The sequence below is a fragment of the Gekko japonicus genome, unplaced genomic scaffold (assembly GCF_001447785.1).
Source record: "Gekko japonicus isolate JY-2015 unplaced genomic scaffold, Gekko_japonicus_V1.1 scaffold668, whole genome shotgun sequence".
NCBI classification, from domain to species: Eukaryota; Metazoa; Chordata; class Lepidosauria; order Squamata; family Gekkonidae; genus Gekko; species Gekko japonicus.
The window spans coordinates 542,299-564,453 of record NW_015174861.1 but is presented as its reverse complement, the minus strand read 5'-3'; the positions used below and the strand labels follow the sequence as shown (position 1 = coordinate 564,453).

The 22,155-nt window shown below is 40.4% G+C and overlaps 1 protein-coding gene across 1 annotated transcript in view; it reads left to right on the top strand.

The window, feature by feature from the left end:
• Positions 1-5,798: 5,798 nt before the first annotated feature.
• Positions 5,799-22,155, top strand: part of SUZ12 (SUZ12 polycomb repressive complex 2 subunit) — a 37,777-nt gene continuing 21,420 nt past the window's right edge. The window contains exons 1-8 of the mRNA XM_015424694.1: positions 5,799-6,293; positions 6,667-6,681; positions 7,904-7,950; positions 8,032-8,096; positions 10,697-10,765; positions 17,947-17,996; positions 20,256-20,341; positions 21,514-21,745. Coding sequence (XP_015280180.1) covers positions 5,975-6,293; positions 6,667-6,681; positions 7,904-7,950; positions 8,032-8,096; positions 10,697-10,765; positions 17,947-17,996; positions 20,256-20,341; positions 21,514-21,745 — 883 coding nt within the window. The 5' untranslated portion in view covers positions 5,799-5,974. The remainder of the gene's footprint in view (positions 6,294-6,666; positions 6,682-7,903; positions 7,951-8,031; positions 8,097-10,696; positions 10,766-17,946; positions 17,997-20,255; positions 20,342-21,513; positions 21,746-22,155) is intronic.

The following is a 22,155-nucleotide window of genomic DNA, read 5'->3' as shown; positions in this document are numbered from 1 at the left end:
AATCTGGGAGAACTGGGTTTGATTCCTCACTCCTCCACTTGCACCTGGCTGGATGACCTTGGGCAAGCCGTAGTTCTGATAAGAGCTGTTCTCGAAAAAGAGCAGTTTCTGTCAAGAGCTCTCTCAGCCCCACCCACCTCACAGGGTGTCTGTTGTGTGGAGGGGAAGGGAGTTTGTAAGCCGCTCTGAGACACCTTCGGGTAGTGAAGGGCGGGGTATAAATCCAGTCTCTTCTCTTCTTTTCTCTGCTACTTTTTATTATGCTGTCTAGGTTTGCCATAGCTTTCCTCCCAAGGAGCAGACGTCTTTTAATTTCATGGCTGAAGTCACCATCTGTAGTGATCTTGGATCCCAGGAATGCGAAGTCTGTCACTGCTTCCATGACTTCCCTTTCTATTTGCCAAGGAGTGATGGGGCCGGATGCCATGATGATGCAAAAATTATAAATGCTTCTGAAATTATCCTCATTCTATGGAAACTCTGAGAATTGTTTTTGGTTTCTTGCTCTTATTTTTGATATCAATTAGAAAGTTGTGTGTTCACAGAAATGTGCTTGATCACACAACAAATAATATATTTCCAATAGATGAAAATAAAAATGTATCTACCAGTAGAAAAAAATTTTTTTGTACTCAACATGAGTACTCAAAATACTCCCTTGGTTGCATTTATATATATGTTTGACAGTAAGATCCTTTGAACAATGTGGAATTTACTTCTAAATAAACATGAATATGATTGAGCTGCACATTAATCTGAACAGGAAGCTGAGGGAGAGCACATGGAGCATTTTTTGGCAACTACTCAGGTTGGCCCTTAACTCTGGGTGTCTGGGATGTTATAACTTCAGTCAGATGGCATACCTGGGCCCATTGGAGCCTCTTTTGCTTCAGCAGCAGGACAGCAGCTACTCAGATCCACAAGTGCTTTGTCCATGCCTCAGCTCAAGTTAAGGAATGCCCAAATTAGCAAAAGCAATTTGTAAAACCATTGTCGTGAATAACGTACTACAACCAAAGCTGAGGCAAGGCTTGGGAATTACAATTTTTGCATCTTTTATGGTATGTGCTTGTTCGCCAAACCCAGCATCGATTTCTAACCTGCATGTGATGTGAAGCTGGACACAGTGTGATTAGTTTTTTCTATGTGTCTGCCTTATGAAAGCAAGAAAAGAAAAAGCGTATTTCCTCTCAAATTTTTGATTACCCTTTCAGCCATTCTCAGGTCAAAATACCTACAGACTTGCTTTTACATGTTAAGTTATGCATAGGCTGTGCACAAAAGAGGAACAATCTGTGGCCATGCTGGTCTGTCGGCCATTAGAAGCCCTAGTTAAAGCCTGTCAAAGCCTTACAATATCACTACTGATATGAACACACAGGCAAAGCTGAAGCCCCTCTGCATGACCTATAGCTGTGAGGCTCAAAGCAGAACAGAAAGAAAGAAAGAAACCAGTGTACAGCTGAACAATGGCATTCCAAAGTGTGCCTAAAGCCTCCTTGCTAAAAACACAAACATTGGGTTAGAAAAACCAACACATGGAAAAGATTGAGATAAACTAACATGTGACATTACATGTCTATTCCCACTGCAACTCAGTGCATTGAAAAGAATATCCCATTTCTGGGGCAGGGGGGGGGAATGCCTAAAAGAGTGCACCAATAAATGCCTAACAAAGTGATCCTTAGAACAATTAAGATTATGGTCTGTCAAAAGTATTCAGACGAAAGTAACAGATGCAACACATGGCAGGCACGCAAAACTTGGACCTAACCAGAACACTGCACAGTAGATTCGGAGTGAAAATCAAAATGCAACCTGACATGTCCTTTGTTCTCCCCCCACTTTCAGAAAATCTACTTTAAATGCTTCCCATGTGCTTTTTTTTTGGTAAATTTATAATCTGAACACATTAGCAAAATTGGGAGGAAAAGATCCAGTACACATTTTCAAGAATAGGGGAGCCTGGCTGTGCATTTCTATACCCAGTTCCTCCCATCTAAGCCTTGACATTTCAACAGGCTTTGATGGAGTAACTCTGCACAGTTCTGCACCATTAGGGTCAGATAGTGGGATAATCAAGGGAGGTGGGGGAAGAGACCCACTGTCGTCACACGTTTCATTGCTGCTCCAACCTTTTAACCATGTATTTGCTGAAGAACAATCTGTTGTTGAGAAACTATATCAAGTAGCATCCCTTGTGCAGGACCTCATGGTACAACTTCTTGTAACCCACCTAAGACTGGTGCTACTAGTTTCCATCAAGACACAGGTCAGACAACTAACACAGAAAAGACATTTCATTTCATTAAAATAATCAGCTTAATAAATATAAAAGTAACAAACCAACTTATATTTTACATTTAAAATAAATAAATATCAATAGTGGCCCAATATTATGAAACAGTCACGTTGTAAAAGTTAAATTGTTACCCTTTGCTTGACTTCTCCATAAAATGGAGGGCTAGTACCTCTTGTAGTTCCTCATGAAGAATTGTTCCTGACATGTAGTATCTTGTCAACTCAAGTGTGATATACTTCTCAAGCTACACACTTGTGGACCTATCCAAGGAACATGCTGTGTGTGACTCAGTGACTGGAGATAAAAGTGGCAGTACATTCAGACCATACTTCACATGGGGAAAGGAGAACAGCCCCCATAATCCTCCGTGACATCAGCAGAAACAATAGGCATAGATTTCCTTTGTCTTGACACTACAAGTGAATCCTGATCATACCCTTCCCCCCCCTCCAACAGGCAAGATCATATTTGCTGCTGAAACATGGTTCTGTGCATGAATATCTCTTGAGTCATAATTGCCTATTATTCATATGTAGAACAAAATGAGCTACTTTTTAAGCTGCTGCTGGATTTAAACACTGGTAGGCAGGACATTTTCTGTAGTTGGCATAACTGTAGTTTTCCCATTAATTAGTCAGATGTGACCCACATTTTGTTAACCTCTGATGTTCACTAGCTTATCTTCCTGTTTCATGAAACAATCTTGAATCTACTAAGGCCTTTTATTCAGTTTCAGCAGAGAACTCATTCACACTAGTAACGCACTGCATTAAAATTTTTCTTATATATACATATATGCACATGTAAGAAGAAACACCTGGTCTGCAGTTGCTCCAATATCTTTTACTAAGGCAACCTATTTATTTTTGTATGTTTTGTTCAACACCCACTTGCCAGCCTGACCATTGTACTACTTCTAACAGTGCAATTCTAAACAGAAGGTCATTCTAAATCCATTACATCAAAGGGCTTAGGAGGGTGTAACACTACTTAGGATGGCACTATAAGTATGGTCTTTGGTTTGGGAGACAATTTCTATTTGCTTTGCCTTTTTAACTCCACTCTTCTGCCCCAAATCTTTAAAATGTCTTAAAAACAGATACAAATCTTATATTATAAAAGGTGATCCATGTGATTTTGATGCTAAATTCAGTGAAAGGACGCTATGCTGTCTCTTCTGCATCTGGAACAGCAATAAGTAAAAAGGAGATGAGGGCTCTCAGCTGGTAAAGTTAGATCCAGGCATGGCTGAAGGGATTACAGATGTTATTCTCCCAAATCAGCTTGTTTGGGGTATAAGCAGATATAGCTGTGCCCATCACAGGTAGGGAACAAGGAGGCATAAGCAAGGAGACTGTGCAGGTACTGGAATGAAGAAGAAAAAAAGGATGCTCAGGAAACACCAGATGGAGAGAAAATCGGGGAATGAAAGGAGAGCTGATGAAAAGGCCATCACAAATACAGAGCTAAGAAAAAGATCACAAGGCAAGAACGTTGACAGGAAATGAGACTATTGGTTGGTGGGTGGATGGAAGGAAGTATAATATATAGCAAATAAAGAGTATTATTCACTGTTTAATTTACAGAAGCGTGTGTTTGCAGCTCCCACATGACAGTGAGCAGATTTTTGCTCAAGTTGACAGGTGGCATTTTGCCAGATCCCACTCCAAGGCAGAAAGCGTGTGAGCCACAGGAGAGCTCATTATCAACCTTAAAGTAATAGAATTTACTTATTAGTCACTCTGAAACATAATTGATAATGCCATTCTATGCAAGAACACACATTAAGGAGAAAAGAAATACTTGCATTTCTATTACCCTCCTGCCTTGCAGGGCAGCCAATCACATGGCTGCTAAACCCTGCAATCAATATTAAGAGATCCACTGTGGAGGCTGTCAAAAAGAGGTAGCTGTTAGGCACCCCTCTGTTGTGCCTGGATCCAGCAAAGCATCGTTTCCACCTAGATTCCAGCTCCCGCCACTGTAGTTGCACAACAAAGACTCATTCTTACAGAAACCAGCAATATCTGGCTGTTGTGTGTAAGCTATATCTGTAACTAAGGGTGGCTTTTTTTGCCTGTCCCCACCATGTGTGTATTGCTATCTTGTTGTATTTTAAAAGATTTCATTTTGTAAGCCACCGTGAGACCAGTAAACATCATCTGTAACTACATCCATGCGCTTTGTAGATTAAAAAAAGAATCACATAATTAAATCCAATAACATACAGCTACAAGTAAGGCTATCCACTTGTTTTACTTCTGGAATGTGTAGCTGTTTTGTCTATCACCTGGGCTTCCTCTCAAAAGAACATTACTATAACTATTGTTTCAAAATATATTGCCGCCAGCTTTCAGCCTGGAAGGTTATGTGTAAATCTGAGGGGTTAAGTAAGACCCCTTAACACTCCCCCTCCCCACCAATACACTCCAACACTTCCTGCTTCTAAGGCCCAGTGTACATAGGCAGCATGATTTGGGGGAGTTAATGAAAGAAGCGCAGGTAGCAGAGTGGAGCACACCACTTTAGACTGTGGGCAAAAAATTACGGTTTTCTATGTTCCCTTAACACCAATAATTCCTCACAAGCAGAAAATTAACACCATGCGTGAAGAGCTAAGCTAGAGGTGTTTTCTTTTTTTTCTGCACAGGAAGATTTTTTATGAGGGAACAACGAATCAACCCCCCCCCCTAGGATACAGTTGTATCATCTCACTCTGCCTGTCGTGTAGACCAAGCCTAACAGCACAATAAGACACAATGGTCTATACCACTTCAGACTGCAGGTGAGGGACGCTATTTCTTAATGCTCTTGAACCTCGAAATCCAACAACTCCCTGCAAACAGAAAACTAGCACAGCAAGGAAAGGATGGTGGGGTAGCGCCTTCTTCCTCACTGACATACTCTTTCTCTATGGGCGAGGATCATTTAGAAGTATAAGAGCATTCAAAGGCGGTCTCCCCCCGGCTGCGGCTCCCAATGGTAGACCACAAGCAGACCCCCCCCCCCTTCCCGTTCTGCAGCATGGGCAAGGCACTAGCTTGGTGGCTTGTCTGCCTTCGTCCGTTCCCGCGCGCGGACTCCTTTAATTAGCGGCGGGGTGGGGTGGGGGATGCCACAAAACACGGACTGGAGGTTGGGAGCTGTCAATCTCAGGCGGGCGGGCTAGCTCGCGCTCTCTGAGGGAGCTGCACCCGAGTCGTTGGTTAGACGAAGAATTCTATCCCATCGTGCACTTCGGCAGCGCAAGCGTGGGGAGGGAAGAGGAGGAGCAGCGCCGCTTTCCCGCGAATTCAGTTCAAAGGAGGAAGGCGAGGGAGGGGGGGTGAGGAAAGCTCCCAGCGGTGAAGCGCGCGGTCCAACCAAACTCTTGCAGGGCCTTCGTTAGCGTCACGCCTGGGCGGGCTCTCTCCTGACCAATGACGCAGCACGGCGCCATCGCAGGAGCCAATAGCCGCGCGGCGGAGGGGGCGGGAGCGACGGCGATGCCGTCGGGTTTGGCTGGATAGAGAGGGCGCTTGAGGAGAACGGAGCGGGGGAGACTTAGAGGAGTTGAAGCGCCGCGCTTCCACTTCCTCCTTACCTCACCTTGCCTCTGGCCCCCTTGCCTTCCCCCGCGCCCCCGTTCGCTGCCGGTCTCCGCTACACTCCCGCCCCGGCGAAGAGGCCCTCATGGCTCCTCAAAAACACGGCGGCGGCGCGGGGCCCAGCTCGGCTGCTCCCAGCGGAGGGGGAGGCGCCGTCGCCGCCACCGCTGCGGCAGGAGGAGGAGGTGGTGCTGGTGCTGCTGGGGGGTTCGCTGGCTCTACCTCAGCCGCCACCCCGGGCGGCAAATCCGGCGGCGCCGCTGGCGGCGGAGGCAGTAGTTATTCTGGCGGTACCGGTGGCGGGGGCTCCTCGGCGTCCTCAGCGGCGGCCGCCTCGGCTGCGGCCCTCCCGCCAGTGAAGAAGCCGAAGATGGAGCAGAGCCAGGGCGATCTCCAGCTATTCCCCGGGCCGAGGTGGGATGGGCGGAGAGAAGCCGCATTGGGCGCTCATTTATGGGGACGCGGCGAAGGCACCTTTTCAGCCCCGTGTGCGCGATGCGAACCTTTCTGGGGAGTTGGCAATCGAGGTTGCGGGGGGGGGGGGGGCTCTGGAGGCAGAGCTGTTGCTTCTGTGTCAGAGTTGTCAGCTCGAGGGGATTGGGGGGCGTAGGGAAATCCGTGCCTTACTAATTGTTTCATTAACGAGGTGCTGTCGTACACTCCCACGTCAACGCTTTTGAGATTGCGTCTCTTGCTCGGGTTGCGTTTGGGGGTCCCTTCTGTCTCCAGGCCGCCGAGACCCTGTAAGATGATACCTTGTTGTTTTGAATATCTTTTTTCGTGCCTTTGAGAGTTCCTGCAGAAAGAGAGCTAAAGATATTTTCGGAAGTCTGATGTTCAGGAATTGTTTTGTCCTATTCTTGTTGAATTGTGGACATCCCATAATAATTAAAAGTGTAAACTAAGTATGCCGAATGCGTTACTAGCATTTACGGAATGAAAAGGGGCTTATGATGCGTTATGTTGATTACCTGCATAGGAGAAAGTTATGAATTTCATGTTTAAGTTGCATTGTAAAAAGAGAGTGTCTTGATCAAGTGTTGGGATGGAGTGATTGTGAGGAAAACATAAGTAAGAAGGAGATGCTGCCCAAGTGCTGGTTGTAAGATTACCCAAGATACTGCTGTTTTGTGTGTTTCGTTTGCTTGGTGTGTATTTAAACTTGAAAGGTTTCACAGTAGTTCCAGCAGACTTTGATAATAAAAGAGCAACTTAACTGCATTGTGAAAAGTCAACAGTGTAACTGCCTGTAGTACAGTCAAAGCATGTCTTATATTCCTCAAGACAGAAAAATATTGTAGGTTGAAATTATTAGTAAGCATTTAATATGGTTTATGATACAAATGTAAGTTGATGTAGCTGGAAGATAAGGGCATCATCAATTTAGTGTGTGTGTGTGTTAAGCCTATTTTGGCCAAATCTTTAAGAGACTGTTTTATTGTTTATATTTAAGAAACTTTTTAAGGAAAGCTGAGTTGTAACTAGGCAATTCACTGTACAAGAAATCTTGTACATCTTGAGTAAGTTACTATTAATGCCTCTACCCTGTCCAAATGTGTTGGTATTTTAGCATTCAAGTGCACATATGTTCCATAGAAAAAAAACGTTAAAGTTGTTTACTCACAAATGTAATAAAACAACTTGTATACAGGAATCAGTGCTGTTCCTCGTGGTTATTCAAAATGAGAGTCGGTGACAGAAAATTTGGTTAGAATTTTAAAACAATGAGTTTCATCTCTATAAAATGATATTACAAATCTAAAGTATTGGCCACACTTGTATATGCTAAAGGTATCTTTCTGAATTTATTAAACATACTGTGATGTATTTATATGTACCATTTGTACATAGCTGGCGATGTCACACAGTAGCATCATTTAGTGGTAGCATCAGTTTTTAGGTTACTGTTAAAAATGCTTACTTCTCTTGATATTTGGGGTGTTTAGTACTGTTGTACTTGTGGAAAAAGTATCAAAAGTATCAAATTGGTTGCTTGTTTTATTTTCTCTCACAGAACCAACACAGATATATAGATTTCTACGTACCCGCAATCTTATAGCTGTGAGTAATTTTTAATCTTTGCTTTTAGTTTTAGACAATCCTTAATGGCAATGTTTGATGGATTTTCCTTTTCTTTTGCAGCCAATATTCTTGCACAGAACTCTGACTTACATGTCCCATAGAAACTCCCGAACAAATATCAAAAGGTAACTTCACTCATTAAAAAGGGCATGTTATTTAACATGCTAAAGCCCCCCCCCCTCCAAAGAAATGACAATAATAGTATGCAGGTACCAGTGTATGAGATGAAATGTCACTATGTCTGTAAATGGGATCAAATTATTGTGATCTTCCATTGAGCATGACCCTGTGATTGCTGCATTTATGCAGTGGGGCGAATTGACGTATGTTGTGTGTCTTGACTTATTTGTGTGGTGTGTATTATGAAACTGGAAGTGGTAGTTGTTTGGAAATGTACTTTCTTGATGTTCAGCAATGAAAAGTGTTGACATCTCTGTATGCTGGCAAAGATGTTAAATACAACAACACAAACCAAAGATCAGAAGTACAAAAAAGGAATTTACTTCAGAAGCATGTCATAACAGTTGCTAATTAACAATGAATAGTGAGTATCATTTAATTCTTGTGCCTGAGCTGCTACACCATATGGTCAGTGTGGTTTTACTAATGGCAGGAATTTTCTATGCACCATTCATATTGAGTTTAGTTTTAGCATAATGATGTAAAAACCAGTTTAAAAGATTGCTGTTTGTAACTCTAGCTGTCCATTATTTAAACATGGAGCCCTTGATTTGGCAATCAAAGAATCTGGAAATCAGACCAAAAATGTAAAGCTTTGAAACCTTGCAGCAAGATTAATTTTGTAACTTCAACTTGAGTGGCATTAGAGGTGTAAGACATCGTTTGAGTCAAGAAATGAGGTGTGCATTTTAGGCACCAACTTTTATGAGGCTGACAAAACTGAGTTTTGAGGTAATGAAGAACACAGGGATTTAAAGAGTAAGTCTGAAGAAATGACCTTGTTAACATGAGGAGGAGCATTCCATAGATTCTTTATGTATGTAAAGGAGCTGCTGTTCTGACATTAAAATTAACTATTTTCTGAAACTACAAAAGTAGAGCAAGAATATGCATTTAAGAAATATAACCAGAAGTTAATCTAGTTATCTAGGCAAACGCCAAGTTTGATAGGTTTCGGTATAACTAAAGCTGTAGTGTTTTGTGCAGGCAAATTGATGATGCCTTAAGATTACCGTTATGCAACTCTGATTCTGTGATGCCATCTTAAGTAACACCCCAAATCAGTGGTGATCTAGTGGCCACTGCTGCTATTAGACAGTGGTAGAAAACATGCGCTAGATGTAGAGTTGTCTGTTGCATTTTTGTATTGGTTGATTTTTCTTGTATTAGTTGCATTTTGGAGGACTACCCGCTTAAAATCTGTAATGTGCTTCTTTGGAGTAACTCTTAAGTTTTCACACACTTTTGTTTAAAGTCTAGCAAGATTCTTTGTTTTGCTGCTAGTAAAAATCTTCATTGGCATTCTGTTATATTGTGTGTGGTGTACATCTTTCCCTGCAGTGCATTGAAGGAACATGAAACTAGTTTTTTCCATGCTGCAGCTATTGGTTAAATACCATATTTGATTATGGTCTGAATTCTTAACTGTAGTACTTAAGCCATGTTTGCAAGTAGTCACTTGCTTAGGTAAGCCTTTGGCACCAAGAGACCAGGATGTGAAGCTTTGGGAACTGGAAAAATTGGTTCCTTCTTTTGTTTTGTATTCCCAGTCTGTGTGTTGCAAATGACTAGGCTAGCTATGTGTGAGTAGGCTAGTAAATTTGAGGGCTCTATGTGTGAGCCAGTAGTTTCACTAATTTATTTGTGTTAAACATTTGCAGTTCTACTGGGGAAAAATTGTACTAGTTGTGGAATAAATTCTGTGAATAAATCTATGTAAACATTTTGTCAAAGAATTTTAATGTGAGTTGTAGAAATATATTAGTATGTAAAAATTTGAACAAAGAATTTGTTACATTGCATGTAGCGTAATGTAAGACTAAAAGTGCATAATTGTCCTTTTCTTTTGACTCTGCAATATTATTTTTTCTGTTGACTCTCAGAATTCTGTGAGTTTAAAAAAATTAAAAGAAAATATTTGAGTTGTAATGCTCTTAGCGCATCATCATTTCTAATAAAAGTCAAATACCTGTCCAGCATATCAGGAGGCTGGATTATTTGTCACTTAGTTTAGAGTGAAATATATTACATGGAGATTTTGTTTGCAATTTGATTAAATTTACAAATCATAGTGCCCAGCAATTTTAATTTTACTGAGTGTACTTCTGCTTAATAGTGCTGAGAAGTTGTGTATATGTAGAGGAGTCAAGCATACTGATAGGTTCAGATGACGGCAGCTCTATGAACCTAACTTCTCTATTGCATAATCATGCATGGAAAGCATAGCTTCAAACAGTCTGGAATTCTCATGCAGACATGTATATCCCAATAAATTTTCTTTTTGTCTATTATAATCTTGAGAAATATAATTAAGTATATCTGTATTATGTAGTAGGATTTTAAGATTAACAAATACAGAATTTAAAATCACAGGACTTCTGGATCACTTTGTTAGGAAACAGGCCCAAATTTTGTATTCAAAACTGAAAAATGTTTCACTTGTATAGACCTCCAAGCAGCTGGAGGTTTGCAAAACAGTATTAGAAATGTTTATGAAAAAGAATTGTACTATGTAATGAAAATTTAATTTCTATTTTTATTACAGGAAAACATTCAAAGTAGATGAGATGTTGACGAAGGTAGAGAAAATGAAGGGAGAACATGATTTGCAAAGGTAACATTCACTTCATCAACATTAATTTATTAACATTCATTTTCTCACTTTTCAGGTGCCATTTCCAGCAGACGGCGAATTTCGAATGTATGTACCTAGTGTTGGGGTCCAGGGACAGAATGGGGATTCTGTTGGTTTACCACTGCCCATATTGTCTGGCTTCTGATGATATAGCAGAGATGGTCTCAGACTGAATGTTGAGGACACCCATTTTTTGTACAAGAGAACTTCAGCATCCATTCTGAACCTCTTTTATCTGGTGCAGTTTAAGATTTTGTGATCCCTGTTACTGCCAAAGGACATCTTAGCAATTACACATGGCATGCCATACATTGGACTGCTTTATCAAGGATAGGTAACTGCCTGGCTAAGTCCAGTCTCTTAGGAATGCCTAACGAGCATGGTTCTAGTGGTTAAGAGTGGTGGACTCTAATCTGAAGAACCGGGTTTGATTTCCCCACTCCTCCACATGAAGCCTGCTGGGTGATGTTGGGCCAGTCATAGTTATCTCTGAGCCCTACCTACCTCACAAGGTGCCTGTTATGGGGAGGGGAAGGGAATGAGATTTTAAGCAGCTTTGAGATTCCTTAGAGTAGAGAAAACTAAGGTATAAAAACCTTCTTTTCTTCTAACCTCCACAGTGGTGGAGCTAATTAGGATGTACTAAACCTAGAGTCTGATAGGGATTGATCTGGTAGATTTCATTGTATTTCCCTATTGATGTGTTTAGGGATCCTGCCAAAGTTATGCACTCTCCCCTTTCTAAACATATGACATTCAGCTACTTGGGTACTGAAGTAGCAGGGATAATGGGTAGAGTAGAAATGAAGGAAGGCTTACAGCTCATTTTGAGGTTTGCTGTGTTATGATGGTAGTGAGTACTATTATAAAAGTCTTGTCTGTTACTCTGTTGCCTCATGATTTATTTGTAAAGCACTTTCTTTGCATGCTTTCTTACTTAGATGTCACTTTAATTACAAATAATCTGAAATATAAACCTGCCTCCTCCACTCACAAGCACTTGAATGAATTTCATGTTGTGCCTCCTGAGGATACAGAGTGCTTAGATCAGTTTGGCTAACCACTAGCTTACTATATACTTGCGATTCGTGGCTAATTATATCTAGTTGTATAGGTCCAGAAGATTAAAACCTTGTAGTTGAGAAGGGGGTGGTAGTCTGTACTTTGTAAGAGGCAATGGTAAGGCGACTCTTTAAAGCCCTCTTTGACCAGTGCAACTATCATCTTGTGATGGTTCCTCTTATTCTTGGGCGAAGTGCTTGAGCGTGTGATAGTAATTCAGTTCCAGTCTCTTCTGGGTAACCGTCTAGATCAGGGGTGGCCAAACTTGCTTAATGTAACAGCCACATAGAATAGACGTCATATGCTTGAGAGCCGCAGGACCTGAACAAATATTACACACACATTTTTATTGGAAAATATGCAAATTTGCTTTTTTAATTAACATTAAATTAGACTATGTGAAAGAGCCACATACAGCTCCCAAGCTGCGGTTTGACCACCCCTGGTCTAGATCAGGGGTCCCTAAACTTTGAGCCTTGCAGGGACCTTTGGAATTCTCACACAGTGTGGTGGGCACAGCCACAAAGTGGCTACCACAGGGGGCAGAGCTAGATGCAAAATGATTGTCGTACCTTAGCTTCAGTGACACAGTGAAGATCCTTGTACTGTGTTGGCAGCTCTACCAAAGCAACATTTAAAAAAATCTACACAGCCATTCAGAAGCTTTGCTGGTGAAAGCCCCACCTGGCTCTATCCATTTCTAAAAACTTGGTGGGCACCACGGTGCCTGTGGGCACCACATTGGGGATGCCTGGTCTAGATCCCGATTAGTCTGGCTACAAGATGAGGATAGATACAGAGGCTATCTTGGTGGGTGACCTAAGTTGGAAGACGGATGTGGGAGTACACCCCTGTTAACTCTAACTGTCTCTGAGTGGATAGATTCGGGTGGGTAGCTATGTTGGTCTGAAGCAGCAGAACAAAGTTTGAGTCCAGTGGCACCTCTAAGACCAACCAAGTCTGAGTGGCTTTTTGATACTTATTAACGAAGAGTCATCTAACTATTCTAGGAGTTGGGGAAGCCATTCTGTGGGGCTTCTGCTCCTACCTGGCATATAGATTCGAGACAGTGCCGTTGTTCTGCCCTATGTAATATCACAAAGTTCCATCTCATCCCCTATGTCCCCGTGGATTTTTTAGAGGAAGTGGTTGGGGGAAAGAACTGTTACATTCTGTTACATTTATCATTTATCATATGCTAACACCATGCCAGAAGGATCTTGGAGCGAGGGAGAATTCTTTATAAATGTTATACAAACTGAGGCCCCCCATTTAGGACCCCCACCCATGGCTGGCCCCTTCCATCCTCTAATAGGAAGTGGGCAGAAATTGCATTTGTATGGAACTTTGGGGAATAAAATTAAATTTTCTGTCCCATTTAGCTTCAAACTGAGGATTTAAAATGGCTTACAGGGAAATACAAAAATATAGTTTAACGAAACAAAGATAACAGTACAACAGAGCTCCTAGATTGGCCATGGATCGGCTGGCCTGGCTTACCCAGACCAACGGGTTATGGGGTCAAGACCCCCTTTTGGCTTTTGCTGAAAGATTTGTGTCCTTGACCAAGCCCAGGCTTAAATACACATAACAGAAAAGGAAACAAGCTCATTCCAGATCTCACTCAGCTGGTATACATATTCCCAAGATTCCATCTCATGCTAAAACGAAGTTAAGCCAGTTCTATGGAATTACATTGTATTTTACTGTGTTCTTAAAGGCTAGTTGTATATTTATTTAATTTATACCTGATTTTTATCTTCCATAATTTTGTTTTGGGGCAGAAATAATGGGACATTTTAAAATATATTTCAAGAGTTTCAATGACAATGGGTTGCCCCTCTAGGTGTTAAACTACATTTTGCAAAGTGACTATTTCCTGCATCATTAATCCTGCAGCAGCCCCTCATGTACTCTGAAAAGCAGTTCCTAGGGACTGAGGGGCTACTGGGAATGAAATCCTCAAGATGTGGCTCAGGAAACTGATGGTCAAGGGGAATATCTGCAGAAATTGTATACTCCCTCCATACACATCTTGTATGATAGGAGTGGCCTTCTGCTTGTACTGAGAGGTGTGCATTTGACCCATGTGTCTGCAGACACTGACATATAATGGGATAATTTTTTTTTTTTTTGTCAGTGGCACTCACAGTTCATATTTTACATTGGTATAACATAAGGCTGAGAATAGCTTTTCTTACAGTAGGTACTTTGCTTTAGAATAGTGCAAGAGTTGTCTCAAAATAGTAATGTCATTAAAAAAAAAAACCAGGTGTCAGGTGCAACAAATTTAAATTATCTAAAATAGGGTTCCTGACTCATTTGCTTTTCTTATACTAATATTTTTGCGTATTTTTAAGAGGTAGAAAAGACAGACAGCTAAACAACTTTAAATCACAACATCCTGCAACAATAAGAATGGACTTTCCTGGTGCTTGTATTTTAATAGTGATGAGGCACTGCAACAGAAAGAGCTGTATCTTATTCTAGGGAAGGGCTGGAGCTGACACACAACCCAAAGTTGGCCGAAGGTGCTGAGTGTCATAAGAATCTGCCTTATACCAAATCATACCATTGCTGCACCTATCTCAATGTAATATACTCAGATAGCGGCTGTCCAGGCTCTCAGGCATAGCTGTCTTTCCCAAGATCTGTACCTAATACCCTCTAATTAGAAGTGGCAGAAATTGAACCTGGGACCTTGTGCACACAAGGTATATCTATGAGCGTCACCTCCAGTGTGAGCTAGACATCTAGTTTGTAGGTGTGGATTAGATAACTTTTTCTTAGCTGTAAACCTGCTGCTATAAGGGAGTGCAACCCCATCCACAACATGCTGTAACTCCTCTTACATTTATTGTCCCATTTGCCAGCATCACCCCGGTCTCGTCTGTATTGATCTTCATTTTATTGGTCTATCTAGGCTCTTTCTGTCTCTCTATACCACTATAGGTACATGCTTTGATCTTACAAGAGAGTACACCGAAACAATCTTCTGCACATACTTTCTTGTTAAATATTGGAACTAAACATGTGGACTGAATCCAATGCAATCACCATTTAATTTGTAGGATGTGGACTGATGGGTACCCTCCCAGACACTTTGCACAGCAAATGGGAATGCATTGATTCATTAAGTTGCAAACATCTTGGGGGGAAATGTACATGCTAAAGTGTTACCAGTTTTATGTCCATGTATTGGCTAGCATATGACTTGCATGGTGTCTCATGATGGGTCCAAAATGATCCATGTAGTTCTGTGCAGTCTTTTGGGTAATTTAAGTTATATTTCATATAGAGAAGATTCCACTCTTCCTGCAAGTTAAGATCTGAATAGCTGCTACCCTTTTGTTAGTGTGTTTAAGATTCTAGACTTTTGAAAGAATAAATTGCTGCCTGTTTCTATCTAAACAGCTATCAACAAATTACAAATACATTAAAATTATAGTGGAGAAACTGATGTTTACTCTTATCTGCAGAAGCCTCAGCTACAGGGACAGTGTTAAGCAGGTGCTTTCATTAATCCAATTAAAACATTTAACACTTTCTCCAAAAGTTGAAGGTAGTAAGAAAAGTTAGGTGCAGAGTGAAGGTAAATCAATAATTTAAAAAAAAAAGAAGTCAGTTTTATTTGTTTTTTAAAATAATCTTGTTTAAAACCTGAAAACAAAGCAAAACTAATATGTAGAATCCCTTAAAATAAATCCACAAAGCTCTTAATAAGCAAGCACATTGAGTAAATGCTGTTTTTCTGAGGGAATTTTGGAGAGACCTGGAAAAGTTGCAGTTCTAGGTCAGTTATTAAAATTGACATGACTACTGTATTTCACATCTTGGCTTAGGGACTGATAAATCATGAATAGTAACGCTGGTCTGAAACTCATCCTATATCTCAATAGTATTATACCCTGAGCCTACTTGTGCAATAGGACTCCTTTTTATGCCTTTTAACAAATTTCAAATCTTTTTTTATTTCAAGTTGTGAATGGCTGGCTCCCTCTACCAAACAAAGGGGATGGGCATTCTTTACAGTGGGTGGCATCCTACTTCTCTCAGTTAACAAAAAAGCCTTTTACATCAGAGAAACATGCTGCCATTAGCAGTCAGTTTTTTAAAAAAATCCAATTTGCCCAGTAACCATTGAGCTTTGCTTTTAGAAAGACCTAGACCTGGTGACAGCAGCCATGAAATTAAAAGACGCCTGCTCCTTGGGAGGAAAGCGATGGCGAACCTAAACAGCATGATAAAAAGTAGAAACATCACCCTGCCAACAAAAGTCCGCATGATCAAAGCAATGGTATTCCCAGTAGTCATGTATGGCTGCGAGAGTTGGACTATAAGGAAGGCCGAGCGCCAAATAATAGATTCTTTTGAACTATGGTGTTGGAGAAGACTCTTGAGAGTCCCTTGGACTGCAAGAAGATCAAATCAGTCAATCCTAAAAGAAATCAACCCTGACTGTTCCCTGGAAGGCCAGATAATGAAACTGAAGCTCAAATACTTCGGCTACCAAATGAGAAGGGAGCACTCACTGGAGAAGACCCTGATGCTGGGAAAGATTGAAGGTCAAAGAAGACGGGGACAGCAAAGGATGAGATGGTTAGACAGTGTCATCGATGCAACAAACATGAAATTGAGCAAACTTCAGAGGACGGCGGAAAACAGGAAGGCCTGGCGTGATCTTGTCCATGGGGTTGTAAAGAGTTGGACTCGACTGTGCGACTGAACAACAACAAAAAGACATGGTTTAGCAATAAGTCTTAGCCTTGTGTTGCTTTTCCTGCTCGTTTTCCCCCATGGAGGAAAGTGTACTTTCAGGTGTATAGTTGAGAAAAACTGAGCTTTCAGTCCTAAACATTACTTCCACTTGTGTCTGCTTACTCTTGTTGCAAAGGTGGCCCTCCAATGCAAAGAATTCCTCCGGTGTTAGGCCCAGTTCAGTTCAATGAAAGACTAGCTTTGTGTGAGAAGAGTCCAGCACCAAAGAAACATACTCTATAGCAGAGGCCTCCAAAATGGGTAAAGAGGAACATAAGTCGAAACAAAGTTTAGGATCTAAGCCAGAGTTCCATTAATTTTGCAAATGCCCCTTCTTGTTTCCCAAATTCTGAGGTATAAGGCTGCATGAGCAGAAGTTTTCAATTGCCTCCTGGATAGTATAATGCCTGTTAAAGGTAAAGGTTCCCTTGCTCGAAAGCCAGTCAAATCCGACTCTAGGGTTGCGGTGCTCATCTCCGTTTCAAAGCCAAAGAGCCAGCGCTGTCCAAAGACATTTCCGTTGTCATGTGGCTGGCATGACTAAACACCAAGGCACACGGAACGCTGTTACCTTCCCACTGAAGTGGTACCTATTTATCTACTTGGCAATTTCTTGCTTTCGAACTGCTAGGTTGGCAGGAGCTGGAACTAGAAACGGGAGCTCACTCTGTCATGCGGCACACTCGGATCTCGAACTGCTGAACTACCGACCTTCCACAGCCTGCAGTTCAGCGTCTTAACCACTTGAGCCACCGCAGCTCCTAATAATAATGCCTGTATGTAAATGTAAATCGCTTGGCTGTACTAGTCTTTTGTTCAGGAAATATGTAAAGTGCAGAGGAAAAATTTGATTTACATAAGTAATTAAAATGGTTAATGTTAAATTTCTTTACATGTGTAATTTGGAATTAGATCAAAATGGTTGACCAAACTGATGTTAAAAGGCCACTCTTGTGAATGGCTTAACTCCAGGCACCATTAGATATTTCAAATGTTAAGGTCTTACAGTGCATAAGAAAAGTTCAAGTTTGGTGAGTCTCTTGGGAAGAGCAGCTCTATCCTTGTGACATAGCCAGTGTATAAACTTCTGTGCTCCCAGTTTACATCAGCCTTGGGCTGTAACAGAACAAGGAGGAGGTGCTGATTGGTTGTAACATTGTCTGACTTTAACATGACCTTGTAAGTATTACTGCTTGTTTTCTTTTTATCACTGTGTTCCTTCAGCAGTTAGCAGGAAAGGTATAAAGCATCTCTTTGTGTATAGAGTAAATATCTGAAGAGTTATAAGCAGTATATTTTATGTTCAAAACAGTAAATTCAAGTTTGTTTCCTTAATTTAGTTTGTCTGCTCATCTGCAACTCACCTTTACTGGTTTCTTCCATAAAAATGGTATGTATTTCACTGTTTAATCTTTTGTCAGTGAATGGCACTAAAAGGGGGGAAAGCTATCAGGTGTATAACTGAAAACATATAATCACCAAATAGAAAAGTCATACAGAACCTAGCAATTCCTTCTTCTTTATCTAGTGTAATAGTCTTAACTCCTGTCTGTGCAGTGATGTTCATAAATTAGTCATTACATTTGAGGTTATCAGGTAATTAGATTAGATCATGAAATGTGAAGTGTTTCCCTTGTATATATAAATTGCATGGATCTTAATGAGAAATTGTTCTTTATGTTGTAGAGCTGTTTGTTTATGTTGTTTGTGTTATACTAAAGTTAAAGCTACTGAGGAAACTACACATGCAGGAAATTGGTAGTGATTTAGTGCCTAAAAACTTTAATATGTGGAAACTGCATTTTCCCATCCTTGGAGCTTGTTCTTATTATGCTCAGTATAAGACTTTGGGTTGACTATTTTGGACTGTTTGGTATTGTACTTTGGCTGCACACTGCACCTCTATAAAATCTTTCCATTATGGTTAGGCTGTAATAGCATGTAGTTTCAAAGTTTTATGGTATTTTATATCTTAAGTGATGGAGTTGTTCAAATAAAATTTCTTTCCATTTATACATAATTGATTTATCTGCCGTTTCATTAAACATCCCTGGGGTTATAACAACCAAGAGCTAAAAAGGGTATGGGATCACTGGACAATAAATTTTTCTTATTTTGTTAACCTTTGAAATATAAACATATTTAAACATTAGTGCAGCTACCCTGAAATAGTCATTTTAAAGGTACGCTGTTATACAGCAAGCACTATTTCAAAGAGCATTATCAGGGCTCATGTTCCAAAAAATCTACACAGAAACGTAGAGCATTTATCACAAACTTATAAAAAACAAGATCTAACACAGCATTTGAACCTCCAGGTTGTACTGTTTTTAATCTATGAATCCAAAATGCCTGTATGTAAAGGTATTTTGGATTCATAGATTAAAAACAGTACAACCTGGAGGTTCAAATGCTGTGTTAGATCTTGTTTTTTATAAGTTTGTGATAAATGCTCTACGTTTCTGTGTAGATTTTTTGGAACATGAGCCCTGATTAATGCACCCTGAAATAGTCATGCAGAAATCTTTAGGAACTAGGCTGTTCATTGGTTGTGTATTGTAAAATTAGACAGTGAGTTCACAGTTGAAGGGTATGTATGTGAAAAACTGCCCTGAGCTAAAGAAAACAAGGCAGTGGTAGAAAAAAAGGAATGGCAGTTAAGTACAGTTTATTAATTTAAAAAGATTTGGACCCTTCTGTTCAACCTAAAGGTTTTCGTTCATCTCTGAGTGATAAACTCTAGGGTAGCTGGTGTTCATTTTTTTTTTTACACTTCTTTATTGAATTTTCCAAAATAAATCAAACATTAGCAGTTGATTCTACACACAAAAACAGATGAGCATACAGCCTCTTTCCTTCTGAGTGTAAGTAATCCAGCCATTGACTATAGTTTTACATATTGAAAACTTTCTACCTCTTCCATTTTAAATACAATAGTAAAAACTAATATATGCAATAAACTAGTATATACAATAAATTAAACGTGTTCTAACCCTTCATTTTTCGTGTTCAGTTATAGAATTTTTCCCATTTTTTCTCGTAATTCAAATCGTCTTTCCCCTGCAAATTACATGATATTTTGTCCATCTCGGCTACTTCCCATATCTTCTGTATAACTTCACTTTTTTCTGGAATTTTCTCCTCTTTCCAGTACTTAGCGTACATTATCCTAGCAGCCGTATAGAAGTGAACCAACAAGTTTTTCTTTCTTTTCCCGTACAATTCTGGAATCATATTTAATAAACACATCTGTGGTTCTAAGGGAATTTGCGTACCTGTTATTTCCCCCAACATTTTGTTAACCATCATCCAGTATTGCTTTGCTTTACAACAATTCCACCACATATGGAAATAAGTGCCGACATTCCGCTTACATTTCCAACATCCATTTGAGGTCGTTTTGGAGAACTTGGCTAGTTTAGCTGGGAACATATACCATCTTAAAGCTATAGGGTGGCTGGTGTTTACATAGAGGAGCAAGCAGGTGGCAGACTGCCCAAGTGCAGTAAGATTTTGCTATTTGTTGCTATGTGAGTGATTGTATAGGACCATTAGTCCTGACACATACCATAGCAGTGGGCATTGTTTTCCTGCTATACACAGAGTAGAATGCTTGCTTTTTTCAGAATTTAATTTCCCCCCTTTTTAGATAAGCCATTGCAAAACTCGGAAAATGAACAAAATTCTGTAACTCTGGAAGTACTACTTGTAAAAGTTTGCCACAAGAAACGGAAGGTAAGCTTTAGGGGTGCTTTTCTAATACCTTTGGTAAAGCATAGTCTATAACGTAGCCTAAATTGGGGTTGCCAGACAGCTGTTTGTGAAGTCACCAGTAGCTTGCTGGCTCGCCAAAAGTAGCTTGCAAGGGACACTTCTTCCTCATCCGCTGTTGAGCACTGAAGGAGGCTAATGGGACAGGAAGTTACCAGCACCAAATAGCCGATGGAGCCAGAGTGCACCCAGCCGGCTCTTGAGTCCCAAGTGTGCCTCGCCTCATCAGCTGTTTGGCACTGTTGGAGGGGAGGAGCATGCCAGTGAGGTGGGAGGGAGCACAGGGGGAGAGTGGACCTTGCACCCCAGGAAAATAGCTCTGGGCTCATACTCCCATTGAAGAGCAGCTCTTGCTATCAAAAAACTTGGCTATGTTTGACTAATTTGTGCCTGGCAGAGTTGTAGGCTACGGACAAAGTGCTGTTAAAACTATAATATCATGTTTTGTTGATTTGCTTTATACATTTTTCTGGCATTTATACTTTATTACTGCCCTGTTATCAAGTTTTCGAAGATCAGGCTTTCTGTCTTAATCTCCTATTTAAAAGTATATTGCTGCTTTAAAGTAACCATATATAGTTGAAAACCGACTTTGCCTGGACTTTTTGCCTTGAACCCTCTGAAACTCCTAATTTGCATGAAATGTTCCTAACGTGTACCTAACTTGGAAATACTACTTTGCTTTTAAATTCATACTATAGCATACTTCAGCAATCGTGTTGGATTAAATATTAAGCAGTTACCTGTTTAGGAAAACTTGCTTTCTAGTAAAGTACTCATGATTCAAGATTAAACATATTCTATTGCTGTTTTCAGACTGAAAGTAGAAAAGTTGGTTCTATTTTTATTTTAGTGTATGTAAGTATTTGGCATATTCTGAACTCTTGAGGCCGAGACTTGCCTGTTAATGACTTCTCTCCAGTAGGTTTAGAGGTTTCATCTTTACTACTTAAACTGGCATTCTAGTATGCCCACGTGGTCTTGTGTTTGGATATAGTCAGATGAGAACAGTCTTCTAACACTTTGGTTATAGTAATGACATGTTCATAAATGGGACTCTTAACTTCTGAAGCTGTTGTGCTTCTACTTTTCCAGAATCACTGAAATGTTTTTAATTGAAGTTTATTTGTCTACAGGATGTTAGTTGTCCCATAAGGCAAGTTCCTACTGGTAAAAAGCAGGTACCTTTGAATCCAGACCTCAACCAAATGAAACAAGGCAGCTTTCCATCACTTGCAGTTTCCAGCAATGAGTTTGAACCCAGTAACAGCCATATGGTGAAGTCTTACTCATTACTATTCAGAGTAACTCGTCCCGGAAGAAGAGAATTTAATGGAATGATTAATGGTGAAACTAATGAAAACATTGGTAAGCGTGCATAAAGTCTGTTTGGAACTTCTTCATTAAATCATCCGAGCTGAGGAAAAAAGTTCAAGTGGTTTCTTTAAGATACAGATAGCGCAAGGCTTTGAATGTGTATCGGTTTTCTGAGGATATCTGCTTCTGCTCTAGTTGATGTAATTTGTGCAGCTAGTGTAAAGCTTCTGCTTTCATATGCTTATAGAGGGCATCAAATTGAATCTTGTAGTAATTAACATTTATAAAGTGCTGTACAGTGATGGAGTTAAAAATGCCTTTTCTGCATTTCCAGTTGCAAAGGACAAGACAATCAGGAACAAAAAGATGCCAAAGGATAAAAATCTTGGCTTGCATCCAGGCAAACGTTTCCATAGGCTATCCGTACAAGGATATCCGTACATGGATTGGAACTTTCTCCC